Source organism: Squalius cephalus (genome assembly GCF_949319135.1).
Source record: "Squalius cephalus genome assembly, chromosome: 11".
Taxonomy (NCBI): domain Eukaryota; kingdom Metazoa; phylum Chordata; class Actinopteri; order Cypriniformes; family Leuciscidae; genus Squalius; species Squalius cephalus.
This window is the reverse complement of record NC_137132.1, coordinates 40,754,852-40,772,215: the sequence shown is the minus strand read 5'-3', so window position 1 is coordinate 40,772,215 and position 17,364 is coordinate 40,754,852. Positions and strand designations below refer to the sequence as shown.

The 17,364-nt window shown below is 38.0% G+C and overlaps 1 protein-coding gene across 1 annotated transcript in view; it reads right to left on the bottom strand.

Annotated features, from left to right (window-relative positions):
* LOC307167887 (uncharacterized protein) overlaps window positions 1-17,152 on the bottom strand; it is a gene marked incomplete at both ends in the record, with an annotated part of 29,820 nt that extends 12,668 nt beyond the window's left edge. Inside the window, 4 exons of the mRNA XM_079887193.1 lie at window positions 1,766-1,935; window positions 12,502-13,445; window positions 16,748-16,754; window positions 16,847-17,152. Of these exons, the coding sequence (XP_079743319.1) occupies window positions 1,766-1,935; window positions 12,502-13,445; window positions 16,748-16,754; window positions 16,847-17,152 (1,427 nt within the window). The remainder of the gene's footprint in view (window positions 1-1,765; window positions 1,936-12,501; window positions 13,446-16,747; window positions 16,755-16,846) is intronic.
* Window positions 17,153-17,364: the final 212 nt, after the last annotated feature.

The window sequence follows — 17,364 nt, the reverse complement described above, 5'->3', positions numbered from 1 at the left end:
AAACTGCTTGAGAAAGCTGTTCTACTCATAGACTTTAAAAGGTTACTACTGTACTGTTACCGTACGTAGGCAACATTAGGTAGGCCTATGTTATTATCAACTACTATAGGCTATCAATTAGGGATGGGCGATATGGCCTAAAATCCATATTGTGATATACATTGCAGCCTCTTGCGATAACGATATTATAATAAAACCATTTCAGAACAGGTTACACAGACCCTGTTAAATGTTTTTTTTTTGTGTGTTTTTTTTTTTTTTTTTTTTTTTTAAAGGGTGTATGTAGTTTTGAGAACATATATTGTGCAAAACTGTAAGTATACAACATAATTTTGCAGATAAATAAAATTTAAGTACACTAGCTGCAGAGACTTAAGTAGGTCTAACGTTTATTATGGCTTGGAGCTTATGAAACCCCAAATTTAAAATTAGAATATTGTCTAACTGATGGCTTTTCAGTTAAAAAGAAACACAACAACGATTCTTAAAATCGGGCGCTTTTAATAAAAAGAGATTATGTGCTACACCACTCACTAAGATATATTGGGGAATAATACGCGCGCGCTGGTATTCAGTGATGTGTTTCGTTTTGAATTTGAGGTGGTAGAACGGATCACACTGGATCGTGTGTTAACTTACCGAATTGTTACACCACACAGTCTACGTCGGACGGCTTAAATCCGAACCAAGTCCAAATAATGGATGTTGCACCGATCTTTTACACCAGCTTTCACTTTCAGCCGTGTTTACTTAAGATGACGACGAATATGATGCGTTGCAGCCGGGTGTTCCTCTCGGCCGCGGGTAGATTGCGTCATCATAGCTTGTGTAGCTTGAGCCAGCTCCCAACCCAACTTGGAGAATAGATTAACGGCGATATTTTTTTTATCGCGCGATAAGAGTTTTTTATCGCGCGCGCAGTGCGTTAACGCCGATAACGGCCCACCACTAATTGATACCTATATGCTGAGCCACCGTCTAAAGCGCTGTCTACTATGCTGAGCCACCACAGCTGAACGCCCATTGTGAGTACTCTCTCTTGAAGTTACACTGAACGTTCTGAATGTTTCCTCTTCTTCATGCTGTTGCATTGATGCCTATATGCTGAGCCACCGTCTAAAGCGCTGTCTTCTATGCCGAGTCACCACAGCTGAACGCCCATTGTGAGTACTCTCTCTTGAAGCTACACTGAACGTTCTGAATGTCTCCTCGCCTTATGCTGTTGCATTGATGCCTATATGCTGAGCCACCACAGTCTAAAGCGCTGTCTTCTATGCTGAGCCACCACAGTCTAAAGCGCTGTCTTCTATGCTGAGCCACCGCAGCTGAATGCCCATTGTGAGTACTCTCTCTTGAAGTTATACTGAACGTTCTGGATGTTTCCTCTCTTCATGCTGTTGCATTGATACCTATATGCTGAGCCACCGTCTAAAGCGCTGTCTTCTATGCCGAGTCACCACAGCTGAACGCCCATTGTGAGTACTCTTTCTTGAAGTTATACTGAACGTTCTGAATGTCTCCTCTCTTTATGCTGTTGCATGGATGCCTATAAGCATGGATGCCTATAATGCAGCCTCCAGTTTTAGAATCATTCAAATAATAAAGTCTTTTAAATTGTTACTCTGTTGTCTGTCGTCTCTGGGCTGTGGGCTCCTCGGAAGGGCACTGCCAAGGGGTTAACGGGGAGGTCGGTTGGCGCGGTGCCACCGTATCCCCGACCTGTGACAGAATCTCAATTTTTATTTATATTAAATTAAAAACATACTTGATGTATTTGATCTGTTCCTTCATTGTCTGAGTGGTCTTCTGGATTTGTTCGGCTGTGTCTCTCAGTGATTGGCTGGCTTCAGTCACATGGTTCTCCTCGATCAGTTTGGTCCAGTTGTCAATCATTTCAGGAAGTTCCAATGTTAATACACCATATCCTCCAACAACCTGATGTTCAATAAGAACCAATCATTACAGGATTCATTTTCATTATTATTAGACTGTCAGACAGTCATAAGCACTTATAAGAAACTTAACAGCTTATGGATTGCTTAAGAAAGGTTAAAAGCCTTATGAGTTTCTAATAGTTGTTTATAAACACATTTATTTTCATTATGACTAGCACACATTAAAGGCCATTGCACACTAAGTAATGTGTTTTTTCATGTTCGTCAGCCTTAAAATTCGTCACGCACAGAAACCTTGCACACTGAGTCCGATGCGTATTTATTAAACTTTTGCGGAAAAAACGCAAAAAATACAAAATGGATTCGTCAAGCAGTGAGGATGATTTTGTTGCCCTCCTTCTAAAAAGAGAAAAAGAAAGAGGAAATATTGGGTCCATCCAATCCTGAGATTGCGCCGAGAGGAAGGAGAGTTTCACCTCCTTATCAAGTTGTAAAATTATCCCGAGCGATTAAAAATTTACCTCAGAATGTCAGTGGAACAGTTTGATGCTTTGCTAGCGATACTGGAACCACATATTAAAACAAAGACCACCAATTTCCGTGAACCAATTGATCCTGAACAGAGACTGGCGCACACACACACAAACAAACAAACACACACACACACATACACACACACACACACACACATACACACACACGGCCGGCGGAAGCGCTGGGCAGACAGAACAGTATACAGGTTATATTTTATACCCAAATAATACATGGGTTTTGTCGTTCGCTTGTACGGTGGCTCTGAATTGTCAAAACACCATTCAAAATGCTTGCTACGGATGCGAAAAACGGCGAAAGTTTCGGAGACAGTGTGCAAGCGTGATTGACATAACGTGAGGTCGTATTTATTTTTTAACGTGCGAAAATTTCGGATGCGAATTTCAGACTCAGTGTGCAATGGCCTTAAGTCTTTATATTTTGTTTCTGGTGACAAATGTAAATGTATCTATATCTGTACAAAATATGTTTATCTCGAGAAACTTTTACTTCACTCCATTTCAAAGCATAATATTGTACTTTTACGCCACTACATTTCATAAAAGCATCGTTCCTCTTTATTTTGAACTAGGACATTTGACACCCGCTGTGAGACATGGAAGCAATGCCCTTGTATCATTTTCACTGAATACGACCACAAACCGAACGTTCTGTAAAACACAGCCTCAAGAATGCCCTTCGAAAATAAAAGGACAATTATTAGGACAATTACAGTATCTTTCAACATTGAGGTAAATTGAATTGTGAACAAGACATCCTAAAAATTTTATGTCTTTCTAATCAAGACATTACCTCTAGTGTCTGGTGTTGTGTATTGTCTGTTTCCTCCATATCCATATTGCCTGAGTTAGTTAGCTGTGCCCTTCTTCTAGTTTTCTTCCATTAATTCCCCGACTGTGCTGGATTGCCCTCCTGGTTTTCCCTTGAGTTTTTATTTTATTTATTTATCTTTAATACATTTCCTGTTGTTGTTTCAGCATATTATGATAAACTGCATTATCAATGTTATTCAATATGTTACATATTTAATCATTATTTTATTGATGTAATATTTTAGTCTGAATATTTACTTAGTTTGAAAACAGCTTGGCTTGTAGTCTTTCTTTGTGTCTCTGTGTAAAGGCCTTTTCTCTTGGAAAATGAGTTAATGATTATAACTGAAACCAAATAGGACAATGAACTATAGATATATACAGTATGCAAAGAGACAGGGTATACCTGTCAGAGGAGTAAAGGAAGTGTAAGAAACTGGGCAACAATTGTTTAAAAAAACGAAAAGAGAGAAAAAAAAATGGCAGCGCATGTACAGATGTGGCCATTAAGAATGAGCATTTTTCCCACGGCTTCCCACAACCTTTTCACAGGTCACAAATTTGGTCCGAACTTCACGAAACTGGACATACTTGATCCTTGGACCAAGCCTCACAAAAGTTACTAGAAGGATTTTTGATTTTCGGAAGCGTTTGCCCGTCACAGCCAAACGAAATCAGCGGCGTAGTCGCCAAAACAGGAAGTAGTTCATATCTCAGGAACGCTGTCACGTATCAAAACCAAACTTTGTACATGAACTGGGGACTCCAATGTGAGGATGCACAAGATCTGAATTTTTTTTTTTTTTTTTTTCAGGCTAATTGACAAACCCATTTACCTATGTCTATCCAAAGAGTTTCACCTCACACTTTTAATGTTAATGCATTTAGACAGTAGGTCTTGTTGTAAAGTTGTATTACATTTCACAGAGCTGCCAAGTCAGTGAATAGACTGCATTCGTTTTTACTAGGTTTGTCTTAATAAATGCAGGGCCTGAATTTCGTTTTTTAAACTGGGAGGGAATTCCACCGCTTACATGGGTCACGGGGGGATCTAAAGATTATGGGGGGGGGGGGGGGTAACTCGTGATGCATCGGTCTAATTTAATCATCTTCATTTATTAATATCTACAGATTTGTATGCATGAATTGTGCATTTCCAGTTCTCAAAACAGTTAATAACTACAACAAAAAAAACTTTATACAAAATACATCATCATGATCATGCTCTTCTTCGCTAACCGAACAATTAATTGTCTGTGGCTGTGTTTGTGCGTGCGGGAAATATGCTGCGCATAACAATAGAAAACAAGGAGAAACGCGCAGTCACATGCTCAAACAATCAACAACGTTGCTCTAGATGTGTAAAAACCTATCTTTTACAGTCTATGGTAAAAACAAGTGGAAAGCGCGGGCGCGCCGCTCTCTCCTTTCCACAAGCTTGCTCTCCCGTGGCGTCTGTCGTTGCTATGCAACCATGAACTGCGCTCTCCATGATGACAAGGACGTATCAGCAAAAGATTAATTGATTTCTAGCCCTTGCATTAGCTTTACTACTATATATATTTAAGGAGATGTAAAATAATAAGGCGCCTGTACAGCTATGATCAGCTGTTCGGCCGAGCATTAAATGTTGTTACCCTGCAAGCTGATCAGTTGGTTCGTTGCTGCCGCGCTCTATCACTCGCACACCATAAAGAGCAAAATGGTTTTTAATGTTTCAATTTCGTGATTAAAATGACATAATTTGGAAGCTTCACAAACAGCTCATTATGACTCAATGTTAGAATGCTGCACCTACACTCGATAGTGTGAATAAGATCAGCACAACGCAGACCACTGCATTGACAGCGTGAAACATGATCTGTCTACGGCCAGGGCTCAGCGGAAGACAGAAAATGCCGGTCCAGCGCTGATTGAGGAAATAAATTCGAAAATAAAAGACAGTTTGACATATTTTTTCACGCATCTGTGAATTTATTTTTTAATCATTTGTTCTGAGATGAAGCAATTATATTTGTGCGTGAATTTCTCGCACTATAAAAGCTCACCTTGTGGGAATGGTTTAAATTATGCGCAATCCCCACATTCCCGCACCCAAATTCAAGCCCTGAAATGGCAGCGGGATGTGTAACTCTAGCATTTTGGCGCATATGTCATATAAAGTTAGGCAAGGCCAAACAGTGTTATCCATGTTTTTGCGATTGCATCGTTAGAGTAAGCTAATAGTGAAACTGATAGCGTTTTTCATTTAATTACAATATGAGGACTGACGGTAGGCTATAAAAATCAACATTTCTGTGTAGGTGATGACAACCATCTTGACAGCAGCAATCAAAGCATCGCTAATTATGGTAGACCTTAATTTGAGATAGTAAATTTGTTCCTAATCAAAGGGAACACTCAACCACAGAACAGCTGGGTGAGTTTTGTATTGGCTTATTGGATACAGTAAATGAAGACTGTCAACTTCTTTTCAATACTATTTCATCACCCAAAACACTCCCACTCTCTGCTGTATATTCATAACCAATTATTTCAAAACCAACCACCAAGCCACATAAACAAGGCCATTGGCACTAGTCTACATTGCAGACATGTCTCTTAATGCACATAACTTTTCACCTTTTTGCACAATCTTGAAAAAAGTACTATTGTTGAAATTCTCAGATCAAGCAAACTTCAACGCACCCTTAACCTGCTAACGTTAGTGAACCGCACCCAAGCAAGCACACTTCGCAGTTCCTCCGGAAATACATTCTAGTTTATCTTGCAATTACAATTGCAATGTGCAATTAAATGCTTTCTACTTAAGATAAATGCTGTTCTTTTGAATTTTCTATTCATCAAATAATCCTGAAATAAAAATGTAAATAACCGTTTTAACACTGATTATAATCATAAATGTTTCTTGATCATCAGATCATCATATTAGAGTGATTTCTGAAGGATCATGTGACACTGAAGACTGGAGTAATGATGCTGAACATTCAGCTTTGATCACAGGAATAAATTACACTTTACTGTATATTCACATAGAAAACAGCTGATTTACATTGAAATAATATTTCTCAATATTACTGTTTTTTTTTTTTGTATTGTATTTTTAATCAAATAAATGCAACCTTGGTGAGCAGAAGAGACTTAAAAACATTAAAAATCGTACCGATCAAAAACCTTTGAACGGCAGTGTATCGGTAAATCACGTATTTTACAATAAATCTTGCATGATGAATTTTGGGAAATGCGCTTTATAAAATTCAGTTTATAATAATGAGATGAGATGCATAGATACAGGGTTTGTACGGTCATGAAAAACATGGGAAAGTCATGGAATTTTTAAATAGCAATTTCCAGGCCTGGAAAAGGTTTGGAAAAATAAACACAGACAGAAAGTGGTAGTATTGGTTTAACAAACTACAATACTTAATGTTCATTCGATCCATCCATCTGCGGCATTCAGTCAGATATCCTTTTGCAGCGGTGAGCGTTCAGCGTTCAGATTAGTCATCGCTGAAACGCATTGTTTGAGATGTAAGCTCTACGCATGTAAGAGATTCATGTCGCAGTGTCGTCAGCTTCTGTGATTTTAACAGGAGTGTTTGTGAGAGTTAGATCGGTCACATTCTCTGCTCCCTTTCTGCAGTTTATGTTAATAATTTATTCATCATGCTGATAAGATTATGTGAAGTCTAATGCGTAAAATGCATTAAAATAACAAATAAATGGTTATAAGATTGTTTTATTTGTGTAGCCAGAATATGGCTTGCAATTTCCCCAAACACAAAAACATTTTACTACCATTTTACTAATTATTATTACTATATCAAATATTAAATATTTGTGGTAATATCTTAGTTTTTTATCTGTTGAGGGGTGATAATTTTTGGCTTGAAACTGAACGAAAATTGAGCGGTGTGGTGAATGTTTTATGGGTAATCGCTTTAGTTCCTGGTTACAAATCAGACAAAATCACTTTATTATATAAGTTGTTTGAACTATATTATATGACCATTAATGTCCGTTAACTTATATGTTTCATATACTAGTATATAACCGAAGCTATATATTGTGAAATTAAACATTTCTCGTGTGTGTACCTACTATGAAAACCGCTTTACAAATAATGTTTTACTTGATGGCTCAAAATTGCCTTTATCGGTTATTTTTATCTTATCTTGTACATACTGCTGTAGGCCTTCATAGCAGCGGGATATAGCATTCTACATAAAGCTACCACATAACGCTAAAACAGCTCACGTTAGCTACAACAAGTTAGCGTGAGAACAGATTTAGAACAGGCATACTAATGCGGTCCTAAGCTGGGACTCATCTCCATAGATATCATATAAACGCTAGATGTCTTATGGCGCAGTCACTTCCGGCATCACCGTTCGGCCATCTTGTCTCAGTGAAGCTGTGAATTAAGGTGAATGATCAGCACGCACACAAATCCTCATATCTCGCTGAAATCTTGACAGATTTACAAACGGTTTGATTTCTTCCAAACGTTATTAACGTGGCTATAATTCCGAATGCTTGAACATGTATGTTATAATTTTTCATGTGTATGCAGTATATGTATAAAGTGTCATAACTACATCTCTGACGTTTATAACAAACCAAACCGTTTGAAAATCGGTAGAAAATTGAGCAAGTTATGGTTATTTAAAAGTACATGCAGCATTAAACAAGTGAGCGAGAACACTGTGGCAAGATGGCCGCCATGTGCGGACGTCGACCTCCATTGGCCAGCAGCGCGCACGAGACATCTAGCCTTTATATATGATATCTATGCTCATCTCTACACCACACCGGCCTGTGCTGCATCATACGGAGAAGCCAAGCCGGTAACACTTTATTTTGATAGTCCGTTTGTTGAGACTTTACTAGTTATTAGTAGCCATTCAGTAGCTTGTCAACAGTGCATCAGTTGACATTCAACAACACTGTTTCAACAGACAAGTAACATACGTTCAACTGACTGCCTTTAGACTATAAGGTACAATTCACGTGTTAATCTACAGATTTTACGAAAAAGTGTCTGTTGACTGTCGATGTTATTTTGCAACAGGTTATTAACCAATTGTCGACTAACTTTCAATTGTCAACTAACTTTCTGTAGATTGAGTACCAACAACTCAAGATCAATCTGTCAGTTAAAAGTCAACAGTCATGTCAGCATATGAAGTATATGATACTGTATATCCTACTCAAGGGGTCTCATGTGCAACAAATTAATGATTATTTTAGCTGATTTAAAACTGTTTTTAAAAAATTGTTAACCATTTGTAGATAGTCTGTTGATAGTCAACTAAAGATTAGATCTGTTGCTTGTCAACAAAGAAATTGTTTATGATCAGTAGACTATTAATAGACATTCTCAACTAAGCGTTAGTAGATATATTTTAGGACTATCTAATTAAAGTGAAAAACAGTTTATATCAGTAGAAAGTCTATAACCTATCAACATATCGTAAACATACTTTTTTTGGATAGATGCTGAAACGTATGATACAGACATGTCTGCAACGTAGAATTATTACGAATTCACAGCTACAAAACGTTTACGAATCATAAAGATATCTGTATCATTTCCCTTATACTGTTTTATAGATAAATGTAACTTCCCTTAACCCTACTCCCAAACCTAAATATAAATTACTCATTTTATACAGAATATAAAAAGAATACAACACTTTATGGACAGAGATGTGTAGGGAAATGCCAGTTTTATTAATAGCATTAAAATATATTTTAAGCCACTATTAATCCTACTTCTGCCCCTAAACCTACCCATAACCATTTCTTAAAACTATGCAGGCTAAAATTATGAAGAAAAACAACAGATGTGTAATCATAATAATTTATTGCGAAAATGTAAATCGGTACCAAAAGTCGCTCAAATGACGATGTGTTGCAGTCCTCTCTGGCAGTATATAATAGTTTTGTATAAGGGACAGAGCAGAATTTAAGTTATTAATCCATGAAAATGTTAACCGAGCTTCCCTCTGCGTGAAGACGCTTCTGCATTTCAATGTTGTTTCAACTGAAACACGGCATGCTGCAATCTGTGACGAAGCAGGCGAGAGCCAATGAGCGTTTGATATCACTGCCGTAAAAACATGTCGTAACGCTTCTCGAGGGCGCAATTTTTGAATTTAAATTCATCACGAGCGCGGGCTTTGACATTTACGAGATGGAGATCGCTGGGTGTGGATGAAGGGCTGAATTTGGATCTGTTTCTTGCTTGCGTATGGATTATAAAGATTTGGATTACATCTAACGTTACGTTAGCTAATAAAAATGATGTATTTTGTTAATTTATATTGTGTTTTGGTGTATTATGGTTCTATAGGAGAAAACACCTTTTGCGTCTCACCGTAATGTTAAATAAACTAAATGTTACAAAATGGTTAAACGATTAAAGAAGGTATTGTTAAGGGTTTAAACTATGGTCTTGTCTGTTAATCCTCCGAAGCGAGTTTGCAGCAGGAACAGAGATTATTTCTTAAATGAGTAACTGTTATAACGTTAAACTGCATTTAATAAATGCGATTTTCTGTAAAACTTAAGGCTAAATGTATTAGTTAATAATTATTGTTATTTGTTGTTTATAACTTTTGATCTTGGCCTCGGCATTTGAAATGATGTAGACTATTGAGAGTTTTCTCATTTGGAATGCTCAATATCATTTTTTTCACATAATCAGATGGTTCAGATGTGATCGTGATATCCTAGTAAATAATGGGTTGTATTATTTTTATTTTTTTATTTAATAAAAGTGATTTTTTTTTTCCTCTGATGTGCTGGCCATGTTTGTTCTACTTCAGTCAGGTTAGGTATGCAATCTGTTGATAGGTTATAGACGTTCTACTGATATCAACTGTCTTTCACTTTAATTAGATAGTCCTAAAATATATCTACTAACGCTTAGTTGAGAATGTCTATTAATAGTCTACTGATCATAAACAATTTATTTGTTGACAAGCAACAGATCTAATCTTTAGTTGACTATCAACAGATCTACAAATGGTTAACAATTTTTTAAAAACAGTTTTAAATCAGCTAAAATAATCATTAATTTGTTGCACATGAGACCCATTGAGTAGGATATACAGTATCATGTACTTCATATGCTGACATGACTGTTGACATTTAACTGACAGATTGATCTTGAGTTGTTGGTACTCAATCTACAGAAAGTTAGTTGACAATTGAAAGTTAGTCGACAATTGGTTAATAACCTGTTGCAAAATAACATCGACAGTCAACAGGCACTTTTTTCGTAAAATCTGTAGATTAACACTTGAATTGTACCTTATAGTCTATAGGCAGTCAGTTGAACGTATGTTACTTGTCTGTTGAAACAGTGTTGTTGAATGTCAACTGATGCACTGTTGACAAGCTACTGAATGGCTACTAATAACTAGTAAAGTCTCAACAAACGGACTATCAAAATAAAGTGTTACCGCCAAGCCACCTTTCGGCCCATTGTTGTGCCCTCTATTGTAACACTCTTTTACTCATACTCGTTGCAATGCCCATGATATGCATGTAAAAACCATTAATAACCGAATGATTAATATTTTATATTAAATATTTTATTAATATTTAATTTCTATTTGAGCTGTACATCAACAATATACTTTTTAAGTTTAAGTATTTTTAATTTGGTTCTCACTCGTTTATGAGCTCTGTCACTTGCTGTCAATGCGCGCCTGAAAGAAGTTATCACATTCGTTGCATATTATTGTCTTCAGTACACGCTATAACTGAGAAAGAAACAGGACTGCCCCCTACTGGTGATGTACGGCATGTGCCAGAGAACTTGACCAGGGCCACGGCAGGCAATGCTGTGATGCGCATTCTTAATGGCCACATCTGTACATACACACATCTGTACATTTTCGTTTGTGACCAATACACTAAAATAAGGGAAATCATTTAAAATATAAATCAAATGAATGTAGAAAGTAATGATTGTTAGTCAATATATTTGGTGATGTGAATGCTGAAAGAGATATGTGCAAAACAGCGGTTGCTAGACGTTGACATATTATAAATATATCAAAATAAATGTTTAAACATTGTTTAATGATTTTTTTAAGACCTACATTTTTATGTTATAAATGCACTTTTTTTATTATGTTGATTGTGAAAGAATGTTGTTCAATATACAATTTACCTCAATATTGAAAGAATAACAATAAATTACAATAAATGTTTGAGGCCCCTTCATAGAAAATTGATTTAGGTCAAAATAATGGAAAGTAGAAAAGACTTTTTAAGAGCTTTCTTAAAGTGTTTTTGTGCTCCACCACAAAATTACATTTTAGCAAACTTGACCACATGTAGTACCTAATACATCACTCTTAATAACAACAAAGAAAGCCTAGGTTAACCTTAAATGTGTTTCTAATAGTAATATAAACATTTATAAGAAACTCATAAGGCTTTTTTAAACATTCTTAAACAGTCTAAACTGTTAACAAGTTTCTTAAAAGTCCTTATGAACGTCTTATTATCTAACAATACATGTGTTTTCAAATCTGTTATTAAACATCCTATAAGGGCTATAAGAAATTCTGTTCTGTTCCCAACAACTTCCTCTCCAATATATATATATATATATATATATATATATATATCAAATGTTCCTTTCACATTTAAAAGAGCTTAATTATCATATAGAGACGATTACATCCAATCTCAGTAATATGAAAATAGTATCACAGAGGCACAGGTGTCACCTATAGTTTGGGAGTGACAGAGGGCAATCGAGAAACATCTTGATTAAAGGGACTTCAAACAATCTTATCACTTTAACCTTTGACTGTTCTTATTTGAAAGAACAACAGAGAGCCTTCTGTGGGACACTAGGGACCATGGGGTGTCTCAATTTCATTAACATACAGACCACAGCTGTTGCAAGAAGAGCAACTTCATTTACATTAAGACCAGGATAAAGGGTTTAGGATTGGGTATGTTCTGGGTTCATTCTGACGCCGGTGAACCCAAGGTGCTTTGTGTAACTTGCCACTGCTATGCTGTAATAAACTTCATTTTTGAGATCTTCGACGTCCACATCATTTTTTCTTACAGGGCCTTATTACCTATTAACTTATGCTTATTAGAAGGACCTTAATATAAAGTGTTACCCAATAATCACTAATAATCAATGATATTCACAAAAAATGCAATTATATGTGTGATCTAATGTCTACATGTGTACAGGATCTTACCATGGCACCTCCTCGCAGGGCTGTTTTAAATCCAGGTGTAGAGATTAACCTTAAACCTATTTCAAACAATTTAGATTCCATCCCTGGTTTAGAACGACTCAAACTGAAAACGGAAAGGGTTACGGTTAGGACCGCACACGCATATGTTGGCAGCATTTTAGGTTCACGGCTGAACTCCATCTCTTGGGTGCTCTGTGGGCTTGAGCCCTTTGAGTCAAAAGTGCCCGACCAATCTCCAGAGTGTCCCGCCCCTGATCGTCGCCCCGCCCCTGATCGTTGTTCCGCCCATGAACGTCGTACCGCTCCAGCCCCGCAACTGTGCATATCACTGATCATCTCCAGAGGAAACTTGTGAAGCTTGAGCTTGAGCATGTCATTGAGGATTGAGTCATTGATGATTTCATCATTCAGACCACTCCGTCTCGCAATAGCTCTCAGAATGTCAGCCATGATGTGATACTCTAATTCATCTGGTTCTGCAAAGGAGTTTAACTCCTCCCTCATCTCGGACTTCAGTTTCTGGAACAGTTGCGATATTTTTCTTACAATTTGGATGCTCTTCTGTTCTTTATTCTGCACCTTCTTCATGGTTCTGCTGGATAAGAAGCCCTCAGTGATTTTAGTCGTTACAGAAATAGTGGTACCTATGCTTGTATATGCAGCTGCCAAGCTCATAAGTGGAGCAGCTGCTCCACCTGTAAAAAAAGTGGCCACACCGGCCCCGATCATACTTGCACCTCCTATCACCGTCAATGTGCTGCCAACACATTTACTGGCATTGCATTTTTCCCTGAGTGACTCCAGCTTCTTAGCCAGTTTCACCAGCTCGTCTGCAACGCACTCCTTCTCCTCGATCCAGGAGAAAATCAGCTCTACCAGCTGGTCAGCGATGGCCATGATGGGTCCTCTGTGTCCTCCTGATCCTCTGAGCAGAGAGCAGAAACCTGAGAAGGAAGACAGAGGACAGATGAGAAGACACTTCGCTTTATTCTTCAATTAATAATTGAGCATTGACCGATCAAACTTATTCTGCCGATGAAGACCAAAGCCTGAGTGGGTTAACTTTCATACAGTATTAATGTCCCACACTGGTCAACAAAGGGCTAGGTGCTAAAAGAGAACATTTTGAAATATTGCACACAGACAAGAGGACTGTCTAACTCAATAACAAAGCAAATCTGGAGTCTCCTGCTCAATCCGCTTAGCACCACCAACAGGTCAATATTTGACTAATAACTTTTGAACCATGAGCCCTAGAGACTAAATTTGAAACACATTTTTCTCTTCTTATCTGGTCTTAAGACGATTTGATTGCAAAATATAAGCCGTTTATCCGATTTTCACCAAAATCGAATCCGATCATCTACAGACCCCGCTGACAAAAATTTCTGGAATTCAAGTTGATTCGTCAAACTGTTCTTGAAATAACTATTTCAGCACACAAAAATAGATTTAAGGCTGTTTCTCAGCAAAGCTTTTATGGATTGTGACGAAACTTGGTTTGTGTTGTGGTAGATTTTTCCTCTACGCACCTGACTTAAGTTGAACCGAGTGTCCTTGACACCTGAAAATATTATACTCAGTTGAGTTGCCTCTGAATGCGCGGGTTGACGCCTAAGCGTAGCTATTCTTACCGCATAAATAAAATGACCAAGAACTAGAGTTACCTGACTGCAATCTAACCCCGCCTAAGAGTCTCACAAAGAGTCGAACGACGTCTCGCCCCCTATTGAACACTATCACTTGGGAATAAGGTCTCTAGTGTTTCGCTAAATAACTTGTTTCACTAACTAACTTGCTGCACAGCAATAATAACCAGACAGACTTCAGACAATGTCCTTCACATGTTTTAATCACGGCCGGGAGAGTTCTCGGACAAATTTCAGAGAGAATCCCACCCGAAAATAGGAATACAAATCCTGTCCCAACAATCTGCAGCCATGGGCTCCTCTCTGAAAATTACAATAATTGATGCTCACAAAGCAGGAGAAGGCTATAAGAATATAGAAAAGTGTTTTTCTCTGTTCATAATATAATTAAGAAATTAACTTACAGAAACAGTGGATGTCAAGTTAAAGTCTGGAAGACGTATTACTAGAAAGGCAAATCAAAACACCAGTTGACCATAGAAGACCTACAAGAGGATTTAGCAGACTCTGGAGTGCTGGACTGTTCTACTGTGCAGCGACATGCAACAAATATGAGAAGAAAACCTTTCTCTGTCCACAGCACAAACTTCAGCGTCTGATATATTCTTGTGGACTGAATTGTGAAGTGACAGACATGGGCAGTATTTCAATTAAATGTATTTTAAATACGTATTTAATTACTTTAGTGTATTTTGTAATTTGTATTTTGCAGGTGTGGAAAAAATAAAATGTAGTTTGTAACAAAATATTTTGAGGGAGTGTATTTAGAGTATTTCAAATACTTAAATACTTAAGAAAAATCACCATATGCTTATCACCATAGTAAATCATTTTGCCATATTTTCGGTCTGATGTTGGCAATGGCAATGTTCAGGTTAGATGCACGAAAATCACGTGACACCCTGTAGACCGGGCTCCCTCCAAGAAGTGAATGAGTTTTGAACACAGGAGAAGAAGTGGCGCTGCTCCTCTTAAAAACGGCAAGGGTTAGTTCACCCCAAAATGAAAATTCTGTCAGTAATTACTCACCCTCATGTTGTTCCAACCCCGTAAGACCTTCGTTCATCTTCGGAACACAAATTAAGATATTTTTTATTAAAATCTGAGAGCTGGCTCACTCCTCCATAGGCTTCTAAGACATTATAACTTGCTGGCCCAGAAAATGTATTAAAGACATTGTTAATATAGTCCAAGTGACTACAGTTGCTCAATCTTAAGTTAAAATAAAGTAACTATACTTTATAGCTATAAAGTGACGAGAATACTTTTTGTGCGCAAAAAATAAATAAAAAAAGAATGACTTTATTCCACTTTTCATTTCCTTCTCTCTTTGGCCTCAGAAGCGCTGCGCTAAACCACTACGTGAACCAACTCGAGGCCCAGAGAGAAGGAAATGACAACAATTAAAAGACTCTTAGCTGGTTACAAAAAGCGTTTACAAACTTTGATGCATGCAAAAGGGGGCATTACTACTACTGACCATGCAGGGTGCCCAAACTTTTGCCTCATGCAAATTTTCCTTTTTTATTATTTTGAAAATATAAAAATACAGTAAAAAAAAATAGTTAAGGTAACTTTATAATAACTCCATGCTAGTAATCACTAGTTAAGCATCCATGAACAGTTCATTAATAATTTATAAAGCATTAATATTCATTATTACATGGCTTGGTTGAATTCCAATGTAGAATGCTGTTATTTCTTGATAACAGACGCTGCGAAGTATAACAGACCGTTGCCATGAAAAACAGCGTTGCTATGGACACGGAACGGACTATTTTCTTTAGCGGAAGCAATACAATCGTTTTTAAATCAATAAACACTTTATAATAACTGCATGCTATTAATCATTAGATAAGCATTTCTAAACCATTAATTCATCAATTTTAAAGCATTAATAGACATTAATAAGCAGTTTATAAGTACAGCTATAAATGCTTTATTCTTGATTTATAAGCATATCTATAATGTGCTTAATAATTGCATTTTCATACTTTATTAATGATCAATTTATCATTTCTAAATGAAGTATACTATTATTTACAAACTAGGTGTTGTCATTGATTAATAAGATCACTTAGAAAGTGTAAGTAAATGTAGCAAATGCAGGTAGTTATAAAGCATTTAGTAGTGGTCTGTTAACTATGTTTGTGAGCTCATCTAAAGTGAGGACTAGTTATGACTTGTAAAGCATTTATAAAGGAGATTTAAAGGCTCATTAATCTTGTAAACATCATTTTGTCACAGTGTCTGGTTTATGTTCCTTGGGTCACCACTAGTTGTCCTCCTTCCTCACGGTGTCCAGCACACTCTCATACTACATTCCCCATGATTCTTGTCTTTTCATTGCACTCAGCTGTCCCTTATCACTCATCATTGCTTACAGCTGTTTCTCGTCACATTGTTTGTACCTGTCTATTTATACCCTGTCTGTTCTGTGATTGTGGCGGATTCCTTGTTTAATGTCATTGCACCTCTGTGTTCCATGCCTGTTTGTTTCTTGTTTGTTGGACTGCTTTTGTATGGATTTTGACCCTTGCCTGGACTAGTTTGTGAGTACGGATTACCCTAATAAATTACTTGCGATTGAATCTTACCTTTTCCCTGTGTGTGCGTTGTGACAGAAGGAATCCGCCAATATAAAGATCCAGCAAGTACGGCGGAATTAGAGAATGGACTGACCAATATGTGGATACCGCGGAGTGAGGTTTTTCCATCTGGAGGAGATTCAGGGTCTCATATTTCACTGCTGGAGTATTTTTCCATGTGTGTGCGAAGGCCTGCGGAGATTGTTGGGCCTCCAGAGGCGGTGGACTCGATACCACCATCTTGCCGTCGTAGGCGGAGGAGAAGGAGGAAGCAGGCGTCCTCTGTTCCTCAAGACCTGGAGGTCGTTCCCGAACAGCCCGCTGTCTCCCTGGAGGTCGTCCACAAATGGCCTGCGGTCGTCCCGGAGGCCTTCCCCTCGGAACAGCCCGCTGTCGTCCCGGAGGCCGTCCCATCCGAGCAGGCCACTGTCGTCCCGGTGGTCCCTGTCCCGGTGGTCCCTGTCCCGGTGGTCCCGAGTCCGGTGGTCCCAGTTCCGGTGGTCCCAGTGCCGGTGGTCCCAGTGCCGGTGGTCCCAGTTCCAGTGGTCCCGAGTCCGGTGGTCCCAGTTCCGGTGGTCCCAGTTCCGGTGATCCCGAGTCCGGTGGTCCCAGTTCTGGTGGTCCCA